The sequence below is a fragment of the Esox lucius genome, chromosome 18 (genome assembly GCF_011004845.1).
Source record: "Esox lucius isolate fEsoLuc1 chromosome 18, fEsoLuc1.pri, whole genome shotgun sequence".
Classification (NCBI taxonomy): domain Eukaryota; kingdom Metazoa; phylum Chordata; class Actinopteri; order Esociformes; family Esocidae; genus Esox; species Esox lucius.
The window spans coordinates 4665720-4684114 of NC_047586.1; the positions used below are offsets into that span (position 1 = coordinate 4665720).

Sequence of the window (18395 nt, forward strand, 5' to 3'; positions counted from 1 at the left end):
TACGGTGTGCTTGCACCAGTGACTGCCTCTCACAGAGTCGGCGAGCCTGAGAGTGCCGGCCCATTTGCCTGCCTGACTGACTGGCTGGCTGACTGGCTGACTAACTACTGAGCTGCCTGTCAGGCAGAGTTGCCATCTACTGGAGCACTGGAGGGGAAATGACCCTCTGTCACTCTGACTGCCAGGCATCTACCACACACACACACTCACGCACACACTCACGCACACAGTCACGCACACACTCAGACACATTCATCTCACTTCAGATAGAGTGTCCGCCACTGACATCCTTGCCTCTGTTCGATGTTTCGCCGGGTTGATGTTTTGAACATGCTTTTATTTAAACAGAAGCCTGCAAAACCTCTGCAGGGTATACAGAGTCAGACAGACGAGAGGCACACACACACACACACACCACACACACACACGCACATCTCTCAAAGTCTCCAGTGTCATTGGACTGAACTGGGCCCTTAACTAGTGATGTCACCACGGGATTTTTCATATCCGTAGGATTGTGTCTGTGCTTTCCTTTCATTCCTTTGTGTTTACTTATGTTAACTTTGACGATTTAATCGTTTTGCAGACACTAGTGCATGTGTGTATATACGTCTCTTTTGTCTATCCTGTCACTGTGCTTAGTGATTGGTCTCTTCTCCTTGGTGATTAGTCTCCGCTCTTTCCCTCCTCAGTGATTGGTCTTTTGTCTGTCTTGTGACTGTGTGGTCTTCTCTCCCTCCTCAGTGATTGGTCTTTTGTCTGTCTTGTGACTGTGTGGTCTTCTCTCCCTCCTCAGTGATTGTCCAATGGCCTGTTGTATTCCCTGTAACCAGAGGGAGTGAGTTTTCTTCGTTCCATTCTGTCCCTGCCCTCTCTGTCAGCATGGGCCTGCGATTGTCTGTATGTTGGCCTGCTGGACCTACCCCGGTCCTCCCACCACAGAGCGCCTACAGTTCCCATAATGCACTACAGTCCTCCTCAATCCCACTGCACCTCTCCAAGCCTGAAAGACCCCTGAGTTAAATGAAATGCCTGCATAGTCCAGAACCGTGCTACATCGCCATTCAGCACTAGGCCTGCAAAGTTCCTGAAACCTTTGATGAATTCCCTTATTTTTTTAAAGAAATTTGTGCTGGTGTGTTCCCCGGAATCAGGAGGGAGTAGGAAATCTAGAATCCTAAAACCGGGATTTCTAGAAAATGGGGGAATTTATTGAATGTTTTTTCAGTCTTCCTCTACCTCTGGTGTGTTCAGGTTCTCTCACCGGATAGGAACTGATAGATGAATGCTGATGCTTCGAGTAGAGGTGTCACACTCTGACCCAAGACGTTCTGCGGATATCAGATCTTTATTTGATCAACGAGTTGCGGGAGAATTTTCCTGCAACGCTAGACATCGCCTTGTATTTTTTTTCAATTGGCTAGAATTGTGAGCCCTTCCTCACTATATCGGGTTAACACATTTCCTGTTGTTGCAGGAGGATTCTTCTGTTGTAGCAAATGGGCTCAAATCACGTTGCAACATCTGTGTAGGGCCACAGCCTGTGTTGTCCCAGGGGGAACGAGGGCACTGGTACTTCAGTAACATGACACAGTACAAAACGTCCCTGTGTCTCTGAACGCAACTCTGTGACAGGAACAGGATTACACTTTAGTGCTAATGCCCCCTCTTTCACCTGGTGTCTCGTGGGTAATGTAGTCAACGGTAGTGAACGTGACAGCTCTGTGGATTGCGTTCCAGTATAGCCATTGTATACCCATTGTCTTGGGTATTGTAGTTCTGATGCCGACTCCTTTGTATGTCTCCCTCTCTCCACTCCTTTCCCTCTCTCTCTTATTGCTCTCTTTCTCATCCTTTCTCCGTGATCCTCTCTCTGTCGCTATCCCTCAATCCTTCTTTTTCTCTATATCTCTCTCTTAATCTCTCTATCGCTGTCTTTCCCCATCTGTTGGTGTCTCACTCACTAAGTTATTCTCTGTTTTGCCCTCCCTTTTTCTCCCTCTCTTGAATCCCTCCTCTTCCTCGGTTTGTTCTCCTCAGGTACTGGAACTCCCTCAGCAACCTGGTGGCGTCGTTGCTCAACTCCGTTCGCTCAATCGCCTCCCTGTTGCTGCTGCTCTTCCTCTTCATCATCATCTTCAGCCTGCTCGGCATGCAGCTCTTCGGAGGCAAGTTCAACTTTGATGAGACGCGGCGGTCAACCTTCGATAACTTTCCCCAGTCACTTCTCACCGTGTTTCAGGTAGGGAGGCAGATTCCAGGTGGTTGGTGGCCCGGTCTCTTCTGTTCTGTTGTCTGTTCTGTTGTCTGTTCTGTTGTCTGTTCTGTTCTCGTGGTTAGTTTGTGCTCATCGGGGTGGATTCAATTGGTTGCCAAAATTGCGTTAATCTGTGATGTCACTCAAGTCATTAAAGATCTAATTCTCCTTCATCGTATGTTCCCGGTCTGTTCTCCTCCTGTCTGTTCTCCTGTCTGCCCCTCTCCTCCACCTGACTGTCTCTTCTCCTCCTGTCTGTTCTCCTCCTGTCTGTTCTCCTGTCTGTCCCTCTCCTCCTCCTGGCTGTGTGTTCTCCTGTCTGTCCCTCTCCTCCTCCTGGCTGTGTGTTCTCCTGTCTGTTCTGTCCTCCTCCTGGCTGTGTGTTCTCCTGTCTGTCCCTCTCCTCCTCCTGGCTGTGTGTTCTCCTGTCTGTTCTGTCCTCCTCCTGGCTGTGTGTTCTCCTGTCTGTTCTGTCCTCCTCCTGGCTGTGTGTTCTCCTGTCTGTTCTGTCCTCCTCCTGGCTGTGTGTTCTCCTGTCTGTCCCTCTCCTCCTCCTGGCTGTGTGTTCTCCTGTCTGTTCTGTCCTCCTCCTGGCTGTGTGTTCTCCTGTCTGTCCCTCTCCTCCTCCTGGCTGTGTGTTCTCCTCCTGTCTGTTCTCCTGTCTGTCCCTCTCCTCCTCCTGGCTGTGTGTTCTCCTGTCTGTTCTGTCCTCCTCCTGGCTGTGTGTTCTCCTGTCTGTTCTGTCCTCCTCCTGGCTGTGTGTTCTCCTGTCTGTCCCTCTCCTCCTCCTGGCTGTGTGTTCTCCTGTCTGTCCCTCTCCTCCTCCTGGCTGTGTGTTCTCCTGTCTGTTCTGTCCTCCTCCTGGCTGTGTGTTCTCCTGTCTGTCCCTCTCCTCCTCCTGGCTGTGTGTTCTCCTGTCTGTTCTGTCCTCCTCCTGGCTGTCTGTTCTCCTGTCTGTCCCTCTCCTCCTCCTGGCTGTGTGTTCTCCTGTCTGTTCTGTCCTCCTCCTGGCTGTGTGTTCTCCTGTCTGTTCTGTCCTCCTCCTGGCTGTGTGTTCTCCTGTCTGTCCCTCTCCTCCTCCTGGCTGTGTGTTCTCCTGTCTGTCCCTCTCCTCCTCCTGGCTGTGTGTTCTCCTGTCTGTTCTGTCCTCCTCCTGGCTGTGTGTTCTCCTGTCTGTCCCTCTCCTCCTCCTGGCTGTGTGTTCTCCTGTCTGTTCTGTCCTCCTCCTGGCTGTGTGTTCTCCTGTCTGTCCCTCTCCTCCTCCTGGCTGTGTGTTCTCCTCCTGTCTGTTCTCCTGTCTGTCCCTCTCCTCCTCCTGGCTGTGTGTTCTCCTGTCTGTTCTGTCCTCCTCCTGGCTGTGTGTTCTCCTGTCTGTTCTGTCCTCCTCCTGGCTGTGTGTTCTCCTGTCTGTCCCTCTCCTCCTCCTGGCTGTGTGTTCTCCTGTCTGTCCCTCTCCTCCTCCTGGCTGTGTGTTCTCCTGTCTGTTCTGTCCTCCTCCTGGCTGTGTGTTCTCCTGTCTGTCCCTCTCCTCCTCCTGGCTGTGTGTTCTCCTGTCTGTTCTGTCCTCCTCCTGGCTGTGTGTTCTCCTGTCTGTCCCTCTCCTCCTCCTGGCTGTGTGTTCTCCTGTCTGTTCTGTCCTCCTCCTGGCTGTGTGTTCTCCTGTCTGTTCTGTCCTCCTCCTGGCTGTGTGTTCTCCTGTCTGTCCCTCTCCTCCTCCTGGCTGTGTGTTCTCCTGTCTGTCCCTCTCCTCCTCCTGGCTGTGTGTTCTCCTGTCTGTCCCTCTCCTCCTCCTGGCTGTGTGTTCTCCTGTCTGTCCCTCTCCTCCTCCTGGCTGTGTGTTCTCCTGTCTGTTCTGTCCTCCTCCTGGCTGTGTGTTCTCCTGTCTGTCCCTCTCCTCCTCCTGGCTGTGTGTTCTCCTGTCTGTCCCTCTCCTCCTCCTGGCTGTGTGTTCTCCTGTCTGTTCTGTCCTCCTCCTGGCTGTGTGTTCTCCTGTCTGTCCCTCTCCTCCTCCTGGCTGTGTGTTCTCCTGTCTGTCCCTCTCCTCCTCCTGGCTGTGTGTTCTCCTGTCTGTTCTGTCCTCCTCCTGGCTGTGTGTTCTCCTGTCTGTCCCTCTCCTCCTCCTGGCTGTGTGTTCTCCTGTCTGTCCCTCTCCTCCTCCTGGCTGTGTGTTCTCCTGTCTGTTCTGTCCTCCTCCTGGCTGTGTGTTCTCCTGTCTGTCCCTCTCCTCCTCCTGGCTGTGTGTTCTCCTGTCTGTTCTGTCAGATCCTGACGGGTGAGGACTGGAACTCTGTGATGTATGATGGTATCATGGCGTACGGAGGACCCTCCTTCCCAGGGATGTTGGTCTGCATCTACTTCATCATCCTCTTCATCTGTGGAAACTGTATCCTTCCAGATTCCATCTCAGATGTGTGAATTTCCTGGCTTCTGACACTGGCCAGGCCAGTTAACCTACTAAACGCAGTAAAATAAGCAGGACAATATTGTTTCCTGTTGATCGGTCAGTCATATCACATGGAGACCAGTTGGCCTTTACCACAACAAACATCCATTAGAAGACAATTCACTGTTTATTTGATACTATACTGTGTCACATAATATTATACATTAAAACACTAAAGCTAAATAAAATATTAAATATCAAGCACTATATGATATATTAAAGCAGAATAATTTCTCTTTTTGTAGATATTATAACCAAAGTGAAACATGATAACTATCAGTTAGCATTATTAGTGCTGCATTCAGACACTGGAAAAATACATTCCTGAGTGACGAAGTGAGTTTGTCGTGTTTGTTTGTTCTGGCATTGCAGTAATATTGTCAGGACATGGAATAATTAAACAACTAGTTCTCATTACTTTTTTATAAGAAAGGTTTCTCTTCCATGAAACATGAAATGACATTAGTTCCTGGTAATCCCTGTTCCCTTGCTTCCTTTACACCACATTCCTGACCAGACATTCTCCTAAATGTCTTCTTGGCCATTGCCGTGGACAACCTGGCTGATGCTGAGAGCCTAACCTCTGCCCAGAAGGAGGAAGAGGAGGAGAAGGAGAGGAAGAAGCTTGCACGGTAATCTGGGGTGCCACAGAGAACGGAGAGTGTTCACAAGTCCATAAAGTGGGTTGTCTCCAGAAGTAACTCGTTTATAGACAGGAACTGGGTGTCCCGCACACTCCTCGCGTGTGTTTGTATACCTGAGAGGTTCTGATGTATTCCCACACAGAACGGCTAGCCCAGAGAAACGACATGACAACGAAAAGCCTCCCATGATCGAGGTAAAGGAGAAAAAAGAGGAGAAGATTGAACTGAAGTCCATCACCTCCGATGGAGAGACCACCAACGCCACCAAGGTGGGGCTCCTGCACGTGTCCTCTAAGAGGGGGGCACCTTGATCCTCGTGTCCTCTGGGGGGGGGGGGGCACCTTGATCCTCGTGTCCTCTGGGGGGGGCACCTTGATCCATGTGTCCTCTGTAGGGGTCGCCTTGATTCTCATGTCCTCTGGGGGGGGGCACTTTGATCCACTTGTCCTCTGGGGGGGCACCTTGATCTACATGTCCTCTGGGGCGGCACTTTGATCCACTTGTCCTCTGGGGGGGCACCTTGATCTACATGTCCTCTGGGGCGGGCACTTTGATCCACATGTCCTCTGGGGGGGCCACCATGATCCACATGTCCTCTGGGGAGGGCACCTTGATCCTCGAGTCCTCTGGGGGGGCACCTTGATCTACATGTCCTCTGGGGCGGGCACTTTGATCCACATGTCCTCTGGGGGGGCACCTTGATCCACATTTCCTCTGGGGGTGGCACCTTGATCCTCGTGTCCTCTGGGTTTTGGTACATGATGACGTGTCTTTGCTGTTGGAAGTGCCCTCACGTTCTGTCCTTTTTGTGTTGACAGATTAACATTGACGAGTACCAAGTGGACGAGAATGAAGAAAAGAACCCGTATCCAGCCAATGATTTTCCAGGTACCACAGTACCGGTGTTGAAAAGTAAGATTACGATTTCTAAGGGGTGAACCAATAATAATAAACCAATAATAATAAACCAATAATAATCCCTTTTCAAAACATTGTCCATAACCCCTAAACCCAACCCCCCTCTACGTTTTACCCTCAACCTAACCTTAACAATAGCCTTTTTCCTGCAGATAAAAGTGTCACTAAGACACACACACACAGGTGTAGCACATAGCATTCAGTTTTCTGGTTCTCTTTAACTTTGGTCTCCTGTGCTTTGCCGGTAACTGAGCGTGCACGTGAGTTTTGGGTGGGGGGAGATAACGAAAGGAAAGTAATTTGTACAGATTTTCATTTCGATCTCCGCTTGCCTCCTCTTTGCTTTCCCCTCCACTCCACCTCCCTCAAACGTGGCCCCGGCAGGGGAGGAGGACGAGGAGGAGCCTGAGATGCCGGTGGGTCCCCGGCCACGCCCCCTGTCAGACATCCAGCTGAAGGAGAAGGCTGTGCCCATGCCGGAGGCCCGGGCGTTCTTCATCTTCAGCAACACCAATAAGTAAGAGACAGACTCACAGACACACTTACATACTCACCCAGACACAGACACACTCGCCCAGACACAGACACACTAACACAGACACACTCACCCAGACACAGACACACTCACCCAGACACAGACACACTCACCCAGACACAGACACACTCAACCAGACACAGACACACTAACACAGACACAGACACACTCACCCAGACACAGACACACTAACACAGACACACTCACACACTCACCCAGACATACTCACCCAGACACAGACAAACTCACCCAGACACAGACACACTCACCTAGACACAGACACACTCACCCAGACACAGACACACTCACCCAGACACAGACACACTCACACACTCACCCAGACACAGACACACTCATCCAGACACAGACACACTCACACACTCACCCAGACATACTCACCCAGACACAGGCAAACTCACCCAGACACAGACATACTCACCCAGACACAGACACACTCACCCACACACAGACACAGACACACTCACCCAGACACAGACACACTCACCCAGACACAGACATACTCACCCAGACACAGACAAACTCACCCAGACACAGACACACTCACCCAGACACAGACATACTCACCCAGACACAGACAAACTCACCCAGACACAGACACACTAACCCAGACACAAACTCACCCAGACACAGACACACTAACCCAGACACAGACACACTCACACACTCACCCAGACACAGACACACTCACCCAGACACAGACACACTCACACACTCACCCAGACACAGACACACTCACACACTCACCCAGACACAGGCACAGACACACTAACCCAGACACAGACACACTCACACACTCACCCAGACACAGGCACAGACACACTAACCCAGACACAGACACACTCTCACAAGCACACTTACTCAGACACAGGTGCATTCAAACAAACACACACACATACTTGATGACATCATGGATATATCTCACTCCCTTCCCAACACCTCTCCCTCTCTCTCACCCCCTCCCCTCTCTCTCACCCCCTCCCTCTCCTCTCACCCCTCCCCTCTCCTCTCACCCCCTCCCCTCTCTCTCACCCCCTCCCTCTCCTCTCACCACCTCCCCTCTCTCTCACCCCCTCCCCTCTCTCTCACCCCCTCTCCTCTCCTCTCACCCCCTCCCCTCTCTCTCACCCCCTCCCCTCTCTCACCCCCTCCCCTCTCTCTCACCCCCTCCCATCTCTCACCCCCTCCCCTCTCTCTCACCCCCTCTCCTCTCACCCCTCCCCTTTCCTCTCGCTCCCTCTGTGCTTCCCTCCATCCCTCCCTCTCTTCCTTTCTCTCTTTCCCTCCATCCCTCCCTCTCTTCCTTTCTCTCTTTCCCTCCATCCCTCCCTCCAGATTCAGGGTTCTGTGCCATAAGATCGTCAACCACAACATCTTCACCAACCTCATCCTATTCTTCATCCTCTTGAGCAGCATCTCTTTGGCTGCAGAGGACCCTGTCAAGAACAACTCCCCTAGGAACCAGGTGTGTGAAGCGTAAATAAATACACACACACACACACACACACTTGTTTGCTGTTCCTTTTGTCTCTCGCTCTTTAAGTGTCTCACACATGTTCACACACACACACGCACGCACACAAACTACCATAAGCACACACACACGCGCAGAGAAACAGACATCCAGCTGCACCCTCACACACACACACATGCAACACGCTTGTACACTCTTTGTTTCTTTCTCTCCCGCTCCCTAACACACGCAGAAACCCGCACGCCCATTCACACTCTGCCTGCTTTAAACAGCCTTCAGGGTGGTGTTTGTTTGTCATGCCAGCGGAGGCAGTTCTTTGCTGCTTAAATACACCATTAGAGCCCTGGTTCAATAGGCTTTAGCCATTCTCTTCCGCTCCGCTTGAAAACCTGAAGTGGATTAATGAATCTCAATGTATAACACTTAACTATGCATTACTTGTTGCTTCTTTTCTTTTTCTACTTAATTAGATGAATAATTCACTCTAGTGTCCTAGCTTCCGTGTGCGTCTGTAGCCCCGCGTCCCAAATAGCTCCTCGTTACCAGGGTAGTGCACATCCTTTGACTGATTGTGTGGATGCCTCCGGGTGGCGCTAAAACACGGCGTGGCGGCGTTCACCTGAGCCCCTGTGATGTCTTTCAGATCCTGGGCTATGCAGACTACGTCTTCACAGGCCTCTTCACCATAGAGATCATTCTAAAGGTAAGCCTCCCCCCCCCACTGCTCACGGCTCCCGTGGGCGCGGTAGACCACGTTAATGCGTGTGAGTGTCCTCTCTCTCGCTGGTTTGTGGGCTTTGACACTCGACCCTTGAACTCTGACCTCCGTAGATGACAGCGTATGGGGCGTTCATACATAAGGGCTCGTTCTGTCGGAACTACTTCAACATCCTGGACCTGGTGGTTGTCAGCGTGTCGCTCATCTCTTCAGGAATCCAGTGAGTTGATCTCCGTTGTTGTCGCTTTTTTGGGGGGGGGGGGGGGGGGGTTCGCAGGTAAGCGTTTCATGGCAAAACCTTATTGTATTCGGTGCATGCGACGGTTGAAATGGTATTTCATACGACAGAGATCTTATTCGCTTATGACTGACTAACTGGGTGACTTCTTATTAACTCTTAATGACTGTGTTTCCGACTGACTGCCTTTCTTTCCGCCTGAGTGGCTTTTCAACTGACTGACTGACTGACTGACTGACTTCCAATTGACTGAGTCTTCCGTCCCTGTGGGGAATGTGAAGGTGCTGTTTTATTAACCCTGAACCACTAGCCGATGCGTGGCTCCATGGTTGAACGGCGCTGAACGTCCTCTGTGTGTGTCTGTGCTCAGGTCCAGTGCCATTAACGTGGTGAAGATTCTCCGGGTTCTCAGGGTGCTGAGGCCTCTGAGGGCCATTAACCGGGCCAAGGGCCTCAAAGTGAGTCCAACTGTTTGCTCCCTCTTGTCTCCTCACACACAAACCACAGCCTAGACGGAGCCAGCTGAGATCAGTGGCGCTGGTTCTCTAATGGTGGTTCGTGGCCGACGTTCGGACCATTGTGAATGGTTTGGACTTAATAGAAAGAAAATTTGAAAAAGATATATACACATGTTTTTCGTAATGAGCACAGACCTCTAATGTCCCATCACAGTGTTTTCCAGAACTGAGCTACATTTATTAGCATTTAATATAGCAGATTTCAAACAAAATGGGTTTTCTAACATTATTAACCAAGAACATGAGCAATTAATACATGGATGTAAAAAACAATGAAAAAAGTGGAGATATTGTTACAACGCTTATTCCTTACAGATGTCATTTAGGCCCAAAAATAAAACAGTGAGAATGTCAGGTCACTATCCAGACAACCTGGTTCACTTAGAGACCCCAGGCCAAACCGGCTGACAAGTTGTGGCCTTGAGAAGCGGTAAGGACATTGACTGTTGATTCTCCCTATGCAGCACGTGGTCCAGTGTGTGTTTGTGGCCATCCGAACCATCGGAAACATTGTGATCGTCACCTCCCTTCTGCAGTTCATGTTCGCCTGCATCGGAGTGCAGCTCTTCAAGGTAGGAACAGGTGGAGAGTTGGAGGAGAGAGCAAGGGAAGATGGCGGAGGAGGAGAGATGAAGGAGAAATGGAGGTGGAAAAGAAAGATGGAGTGATGAAAGACAAATGGAGAGATGGAGGGATAAAGTATATATGGAGGATGAAGTGAAGAAAGGGGAACATTTCTTAGTAGTATTACATATAGAAGTACTGATAGTATTACATATAGAAGTACTGATAGTATTACTTGTAGAGGTTCTAATAATATTACTTATATAGATACTGATAGTATTACTTATAGAGGTACTGATAGTATTACTTATAGAGGTACTGATAGTATTACTTATAGAAGTTCTGATAGTATTACTTATAGAGGTACTGATAGTATTACTTATAGAGGTACTGATAGTATTACTTACAGAGGTACAGACAGTATATATTTCAGATGTTTTCGGTGAGTCTCTTCCATTAGAGAGTTGGGTCATGTCCAGGGTCTGCCTTTATCAGCGACCAGCCCGAAGCAACTGCTTTCCTCAAGGGCATATCAACAGATTTCTCAGCTTGTCCTCTCTGGGATTCCAACTGGCAACCTTTCAGTTACCGACCCAGCTCTCTAACCGCCGGCCAACCTGCTGCTGTAATCTGAGTACACCGGGGACTGAAATGCTGTTGTTCTGTTCTCAGGGAAAGTTCTCCTACTGCTCTGACAGTTCCAAGTCTACAGAGCCCGAGTGCAGGTGAGTTCATCAGGTCATCTTCCATCTCAACCAGGCTGCCTTTAACCAGGCGGTCACTGCAAGTGGATGTGGGCTCAATTTGGGCCAGAATATTAGGGACCTCTGGGCAAGGTGAAAGGTTTCAACAGTGGGCGTCTGTTCCACCCAGGGGTTCCTACATAATGTACAAGGATGGTGACGTGGGGAAGCCTCAGAGATCTTTGCGGGCCTGGGAGAACAGCGACTTCAACTTCGACGACGTTCTCCAAGGGATGATGGCTCTGTTCGCTGTGTCCACCTTTGAAGGATGGCCAGCGTGAGTACATCACAGCAGCATACCACACACACACACACACACACACACACACACACTGGTCATCGCAGAGGGTTGCTTCAGATTGTCGTCACAGCTCAATTGTGGTTTTTTCATTGGTAAACTTCCTGGTTGAGCAAGCTAAGTAATAAGTAGAAGAACAAATTGGCAAATTGACACATCCTGATTGAATCTTCTACAACAAGCCACGGCCATAATCACAATTTGGCCACTAAGAAAAATGGACAAGGAGACAATGAGGATAGAAAATGAGAAATTATTAAATCTGAAATAAAAAAACATATTTTTTTATTTACACACACACACACAATCTTACTTGGTCCTATAGTCAATATGTTTTCAACCTTGCATCTTGTCATGCATTCATCCATCTTTCTCCTCACACTCCATCTATCCCTCTTTCCATCCCTCTTTCCCCCTCTCCATTCCCTCTCCTTCTCCCTCCTTGTATCTCTCTTTCTGTCTCTCCTTCCGTGTCTCTCTTTAGGCTGCTGTACCGGGCTATAGACTCCCACTCGGAAGACCTTGGCCCCGTCTACAACTACAGAGTGGTGGTGTCCATCTTCTTCATAATCTACATCATCATCATCGCCTTCTTCATGATGAACATCTTCGTCGGTTTCGTCATTGTCACTTTTCAGGAGCAAGGAGAGCAGGAGTACAAGAACTGTGAGCTGGACAAGAACCAGGTGAGTGGTTAGGGGTCATTAATGTCAAAGGTCAAAAAGATATACAGTACAGCGGGGTGTTTGTAAGGTGTACATGACCTGGTACAGGCAAGTGGCCTCTCCTGGTTTCCTGGTTCCTATCTGCCACACTCATGGCTTATTTAGTTTGGCTTGTTTGAGTTCTACCCATAGAAAACATTTATACATGGGAAGAATGTAAAATAATTGTGAAGAATTAAAACTTTTGCTGAATCATTAATTTCACTAATGCACAGTATGTGCATTAGCTATTTATATTTTCCATTAAAAATATATGTATTTTAAATATTAACTCCATATGGGTGGGCTGGGGGACCTGCCAATATTAAGTTAAATGAACAAATAAATGTTGTTTATTGCTGTAAATATCTCTCCAAATTCAATAGTAAAATGAAAGATAAGGCTGATTTTAAATGTGTGTGCATGTGTTCTGTGTGTGTGTGTGTGTGTATGTGTGTGCGTTCTCTGTGTGTGTGTGTGTGTGTATGTGTGTGCGTTCTCTGTGTGTGTGTGTGTGTGTGTGTGTATGTGTGTGCGTTCTCTGTGTGTGTGTGTGTGTGGCACAGCGTCAGTGTGTGGAGTACGCCCTGAAGGCCCGTCCGTTAAGGAGATACATCCCTAAGAACCAGTACCAGTACAAGGTGTGGTACGTAGTCAACTCCACCTACTTCGAGTACCTGATGTTCACACTCATCCTGCTCAACACCATCTGTCTGGCTATGCAGGTAAGGACTCTGTGGTGTGTGTGTGTGAGTGTGTGTGTGTGTGTGCGTGTCTCTGTGTTGGTGCGTGCGTGTGTATTCTGTAAGACCAAGGCCACAGGGGTGGCACATTTTATAATGCGATAGAAACACCGCGGCGTCTTGAAAAATGAATCTGGCCTGGCTATTGTAGCACACGGCCTCTCCCCATTCCCTCACTGACATACTGGATCTAATAAATGTAACGCCAGTAGGCTAACATCGTAAGTTCTCTGGGACTGCCCACTAAAAATAGGAATTTATACTCTGGATAATCACTGAGCCGCCCATGATGATGTTGAAAACCTATATTATCTGTAATAAAACTGTTAATTGTGAGCCAGAATCTATCGTAATATTTTTATGTAGTGGTAATAATTTCGTTGCCGCCCACACACACACACGCACACACACAGACACACGACTCTGGGAACTGTAGGTGTAGCCTACGATATCTCTGAGATTTCACCCGATGTGCCGTTTGAAATCAAATGCTAGTGCATCAGGTCTGCTGCCAGGAACTGCTGGTGTAGATCCTGAGTCTAACAGTTGTTTTCACTCATTGCTTTCAAGGCTTCCACTTGGATGTGGCCTGAGGGAAGTGTCGACCAAATAAATATATGTAAATGCAGGTGCGGGAATTAAGTGTGTGTGTGTGTGTGTGTGGGGCTGTGTGTGTGTGTGTCTGTGTGTGTGTGTGTGTATTGCAGCACCATGGCCAGACCAAGTCATTTAACGATGCCATGAATATCCTCAACATGCTCTTCACCGGTCTTTTCACTGTCGAGATGATCCTCAAACTCATCGCCTTTAAACCTCGGGTAGGTGTCCTGCTCCCCCCTGTCCTCCTCCCTCCCTGTCCTGCTCTCCCCCTGTCCTCCTCCCACCCTGTCCTGCTCCCCCCCTGTCCTCCTCCCTCCCTTCTTCTGTTTCTAACTCCACCTTCACCTCCCTCTCTACCTCCCTCTGTACCTCCATTTCTACCTTCACCTCCCTCTGTACCTCCATTTCTACCTTCACCTCCCTCTCTACCTCCCTCTGTACCTCAATTTCTACCTTCACCTCCCTCTCTACCTCCCTCTGTACCTCCATTTCTACCTTCACCTCCCTCTCTACCTCCCTCTGTACCTCCATTTCTACCTTCACCTCCCTCTCTACCTCCCTCTGTACCTCCATTTCTACCTTCACCTCCCTCTACCTCCCTCTGTACCTCCATTTCTACCTTCACCTCCCTCTACCTCCCTCTGTACCTCCATTTCTACCTTCACCTCTCTCTCTACCTCCCTCTGTACCTCCATTTCTACCTTCACTTCCCTCTCTACCTCCCTCTGTACCTCCATTTCTACCTTCACCTCCCTCTCTACCTCCCTCTGTACCTCCCTCTGTCTTTTACTCCCTCTCCACCTATGCTCCCCTGTCTCTATCTACCTGTTATTTTCTCTCACCTCAGTAAGTACTCTCCTCTCTCCAAAACCCTTCTCACTGTGCAAGTGGGTCTCTTCACTCAAACAGGAGTCTGAGCCTTCATTTGGGCGCATTTGCAATCAAGTGTCATTAGTTTCCACACTGTCATTTTACTGCTACACTGTTATTTGGTCAATACTGTCCACTATGCTAATACTCAGTTCCCCTGTATTGAAAACGAGCTGAATGTAGAACATAAAAAAGTGTGGTCCCTGTGGGGTGTTTTGGATGTTGTTTTATTCCTTGTTTACCCCGTTGCTTGGTAACCTGGTGAGTTTATTGGTCCAATCAGAATGCCACCTATGCCGGGTAAATCGGTGACTCGCTGTTTAAACAACAACAGATGGCTTCCTCAGTGGGATCGACTTAGCAGCCCAGACTGAACCCTGTCCAGTGGATAATTCAGCACCTTAGGACAGGGCCCATAAGACTCTAATTGTTCCACAGGTCTCAGGTCAGTTTTAGTGCACTAAAAAGTGGACGGGGTGGCATTAAGGACACTGTAAATACATTATTACAACTGAGCCAAACTTCCTCTCATCCTGGTTACCTGGCAACGCCTCTGTGTTTATGACAGATGGACTTAGTGACACACGCGGCACCATCCTGCATCTGTCTGCCGCCACCAACTGGACGGCCGGGCAGTCTGTGTGTCTCCGATGACGTCGCTGTTACGTTTCCTGTGAAAGATGAACCGTTGTTGCAAATCGCTCTGGGTCCAGAAAGCAGACGACGTGCTAGTCAATCGTTTGGTTGGTCAGTCATGGAACATATCTCTTTTTGTCATTATTTAGCATTCTAACTGATGCATCAAAGTCCTCTGATAGAGACCCAGAGCGATATGCAACTCATGGTTCGGTCTCCTACATGTCTAACAACTATTTTCTCTCTTTAAACAGCTAGGATCAGTTGCATAATAATGAATACCTTTTTCTATAGGTGGAGAGGACAAATCCAGCGTTAAACTATCCTAAATAGCTCCCAATTCAGCTATTAAATTCAATAGCAACATTAGCTTTAAAATAATGTAAATGTTTTAGAGACATTAAGTTCATTATAGTTGGGTCCGAGGAAACTTAACAGGGGCTTTTACACTTGATCTCCCTGTCTTTCTCATATCGGTATGATTTCTGGCAGCAGTGTTAGTAGCCGAGCAGTTCTATCGTCTGGGTTTAGCAGTCTTCATACTGGATTGTTGTCTTCCTGGTTAAAACCTCCCCCTCCTAAGTGTTTACGCTCCACACTTTTCCCATCCCGCTATAGGCAGCTGCATGAACCCTCGTTTAGACATAGCTACTTTGTCACTAACTACCACGCACAGTGAAAGTGTAACTAACTAGTGGTTAAAATCATTTATGCCATACCAGAAGTCGTATTGACCCTGGCAATAATCATGATGTGTTCAAGATTTCATTAAAATGCTAATGATAACCTATTGAATAAATAAATATTGCTACACAACATAGAACACAATATTTCGTTATGACCTCACTTCCTTATCACACAGGAAGTAGAGTTCCCGGCAGGAAGTAAAAGAAGAGCATGTGAGAAAGAGCAGTAGTTCAACTGTATAGTGCGGTCATTTAACCTAGTAAGATGTTAATATGTGCACCTCTGTGTTATTCAAATTTCACCACGGCTAACAAGTTTAGATATTTGCTTAATTGCAGATTGCACGTTAATAAAAAAAAAGATTTAGTCCTTTAATGCTGATGCTGCATTGTGTTGCTCGATTGACTTAAGATCTAAGGAGAAAGTGTCAGAAGAAATAAGCCGCCCCAAACAGTTTGTAAAGGGCTGAAGAGATCCTTTTCCCATATAATGCCTGTCTAACTTGCCTCTCTTACCCCTTCCTCCTGCACACCCCTGTCCTATGTAGGGTTACTTTAGTGATCCTTGGAATGTTTTTGACTTCCTCATCGTAATTGGCAGCATAATAGACGTCATTCTGAGTGAGATCAACGTAAGTACATCGCCACCCCTTTCTCTACACTCGCTCTGTCCTTCTCTCTCTCTCTCTCCTTCTTTTCTTGTCTTTCTTTTTATGGCTGTCATTGTCTTCTCTACCACCGCTCTCTGGTGTCTTTCCTTCCCCAAAGCCCACCCTCCTCTCCTGCTCCCCCTCTTTCTTCGTCCATCCTTCATTTTAAGATGGCTGCTGTCATTCGAAGCCCCCGAAGCGTCACGTGGTGAAACGAAAAGGTGCACACTCGTTCTTCACTGTACATAGAACAGCGGTCCATGGCTCTAGAGTACAGAAAGCGTTATAGAGTATTGAAAGGGTTCTAGAGTGCTGAAAGGGTTCTAGAGTGCTGAAAGGGTTCCAGAGCGCTGAAAGGGTTCTAAAGCAAGACTACGACATGTCCCAGGGTTTTTACATCTGACTAACAAGACACTAACTAACCAGAGACCCAACTATAATTCTATATTTTTTCTGATTGCTTTGGTTGTAATTTCATTGTTGTTATTGTTGTTTATTGTTGTTGTTTCTTGATGTTGTTTTCCAACATGGACAAGCATGACTGGTTGCCGCTCCTCTACATCATCTTGGATTTCGCTCCTTTTATTTCCTTGCGTTTTCAAACTGTCTTTTGATTTTCAACCAATTTCCTTCCTGCCTCTGATCCCAGAAGTTCATATATAACTGTCTTTGTTATTTTTCTCCTCCCTCTCTCTTTATGTTCGTTCCTTTCTTTTCCATTTTCTTTTCTTTCCGTTCTGTTTGTTTTTCTTGTTGGTGTTTTTCCCCGGCCCCTGATGCAGCATTATTTTGTTGATGCATGGAACACATTTGATGCCCTAATAGTTGTGGGTAGCGTTGTTGACATAGCGATCACTGAGGTTAACGTAAGTAGACACACCGCTGAGCCTGCCTGCCTGCCTGCCACCGTCACCATGGAGACTATTGCATTGTCATTTCTCACATTCATCACCTATTTGAATATATATTTATATATATTGTCATCACTATTGGGGACATGTCAGTTCCCCAAGGCATGATTGAAACTGTATAGCAGGGTTGAAAAAGAGGTGATATTCAGCTCTGAGTAAATAGTATATATTTGTCAATGAATGCCTTTTAGCTGTGTGCTAAAGAATATAAGTATATACGGTATTTTCATGAATAAACAGAATATCCACCTGTCACTTTTCATCCAGACGTCCTGTTCCTGTTCGTACTATGAACTAGAGATGAGCAGAATATAACAGTAGCTGTTGTGAGATCCTAAATATAACATTTGTATCTGGTCTGTGCTGAATGGCATGACCCTCCATGATGAGACACAGGAACAATTGACAGAGTTTTTTTACTCTTTAAATCAAGGATATAACCCAATCATATTAGTAAAACATTTTTCTTAGCTGTATATTATTGTATAATATTTGCTGGACCTAGTAACTAATCAGGTCAGTGGCCACAATTCAGTTACCAGCTCATTGTTGCCCGTGCCTGAATGTATATCATTTGACAGATCAGTAGTTGATTCAGGCTTGTCTATAAACTCTGTCTCATGGCCACTTCCTATATTTTTCAAGTCTCCAACACAAAATAGTGAAGTAACCATCTTTCACAAGTCAAGAAAGACACTGCATCCAATCTGGTAGTTCAACAACCCCTGGCTTTAGATCAGTGACAACAAAGCATGTTTTCTAAATACTCAGTTACTCAAAAGTTGTACTTTGAGATTGATTGGATTATTTGTTATATGCTAAATACAGTATGTGCTGCTATTATTGGTTTGTAGTTGGTAGTACTAGTACTCTTTTTTAGCCTCTGACAAAATTTCATAATTTCCTTCTAGTGTTGTTATATAGCATACATTATGTATATTTAGTCAAACCACCGATTTTCCCTTTAACTCTGACATGCTCTTGACCTTATCTTGAGGATGGGTGGATTTCCCCTCTTTGAAAGTGAAGCTGTCTGACCACGAGATGTTTGACCAAGGTCTTTATGAATGACTCCAGTGCAATAAACTGTACATCACTAGACCTTCAGCTGTATCTGAAGACATACACCCTCTTCTGCTATACAGTTCACCCACCCCTCACACTGCACTGAGTTTGATTTGCATTTGGTTTGCTGTTTTCATTTCTGTTTAATAAATTAACCTCTGA

General features: G+C 47.4%; 1 protein-coding gene across 14 annotated transcripts in view; it reads left to right on the plus strand.

Annotated features, from left to right (window-relative positions):
* cacna1c (calcium channel, voltage-dependent, L type, alpha 1C subunit) overlaps window positions 1-18395 on the plus strand; it is a 269744-nt gene that overhangs the window by 230058 nt on the left and 21291 nt on the right. For 11 of the 14 annotated variants that reach the window (XM_029114494.2, XM_029114487.2, XM_029114488.2 and 8 more), the window contains 17 exons: window positions 2041-2242; window positions 4520-4640; window positions 5218-5332; window positions 5487-5613; window positions 6163-6256; window positions 6647-6779; window positions 8151-8280; window positions 8933-8992; window positions 9121-9227; window positions 9616-9703; window positions 10228-10335; window positions 11000-11052; window positions 11201-11347; window positions 11853-12054; window positions 12639-12797; window positions 13523-13633; window positions 16156-16239. In XM_029114494.2, coding sequence (XP_028970327.2) covers window positions 2041-2242; window positions 4520-4640; window positions 5218-5332; window positions 5487-5613; window positions 6163-6256; window positions 6647-6779; window positions 8151-8280; window positions 8933-8992; window positions 9121-9227; window positions 9616-9703; window positions 10228-10335; window positions 11000-11052; window positions 11201-11347; window positions 11853-12054; window positions 12639-12797; window positions 13523-13633; window positions 16156-16239 — 2041 coding nt within the window. Of the gene's footprint in view, window positions 1-2040; window positions 2243-4519; window positions 4641-5217; window positions 5333-5486; window positions 5614-6162; window positions 6257-6646; window positions 6780-8150; window positions 8281-8932; window positions 8993-9120; window positions 9228-9615; window positions 9704-10227; window positions 10336-10999; window positions 11053-11200; window positions 11348-11852; window positions 12055-12638; window positions 12798-13522; window positions 13634-16155; window positions 16240-17039; window positions 17124-18395 lie in introns of all 14 variants that reach the window. The other 3 variants (XM_029114490.2, XM_034287771.1, XM_029114493.2) reach the window with 2 other exon arrangements.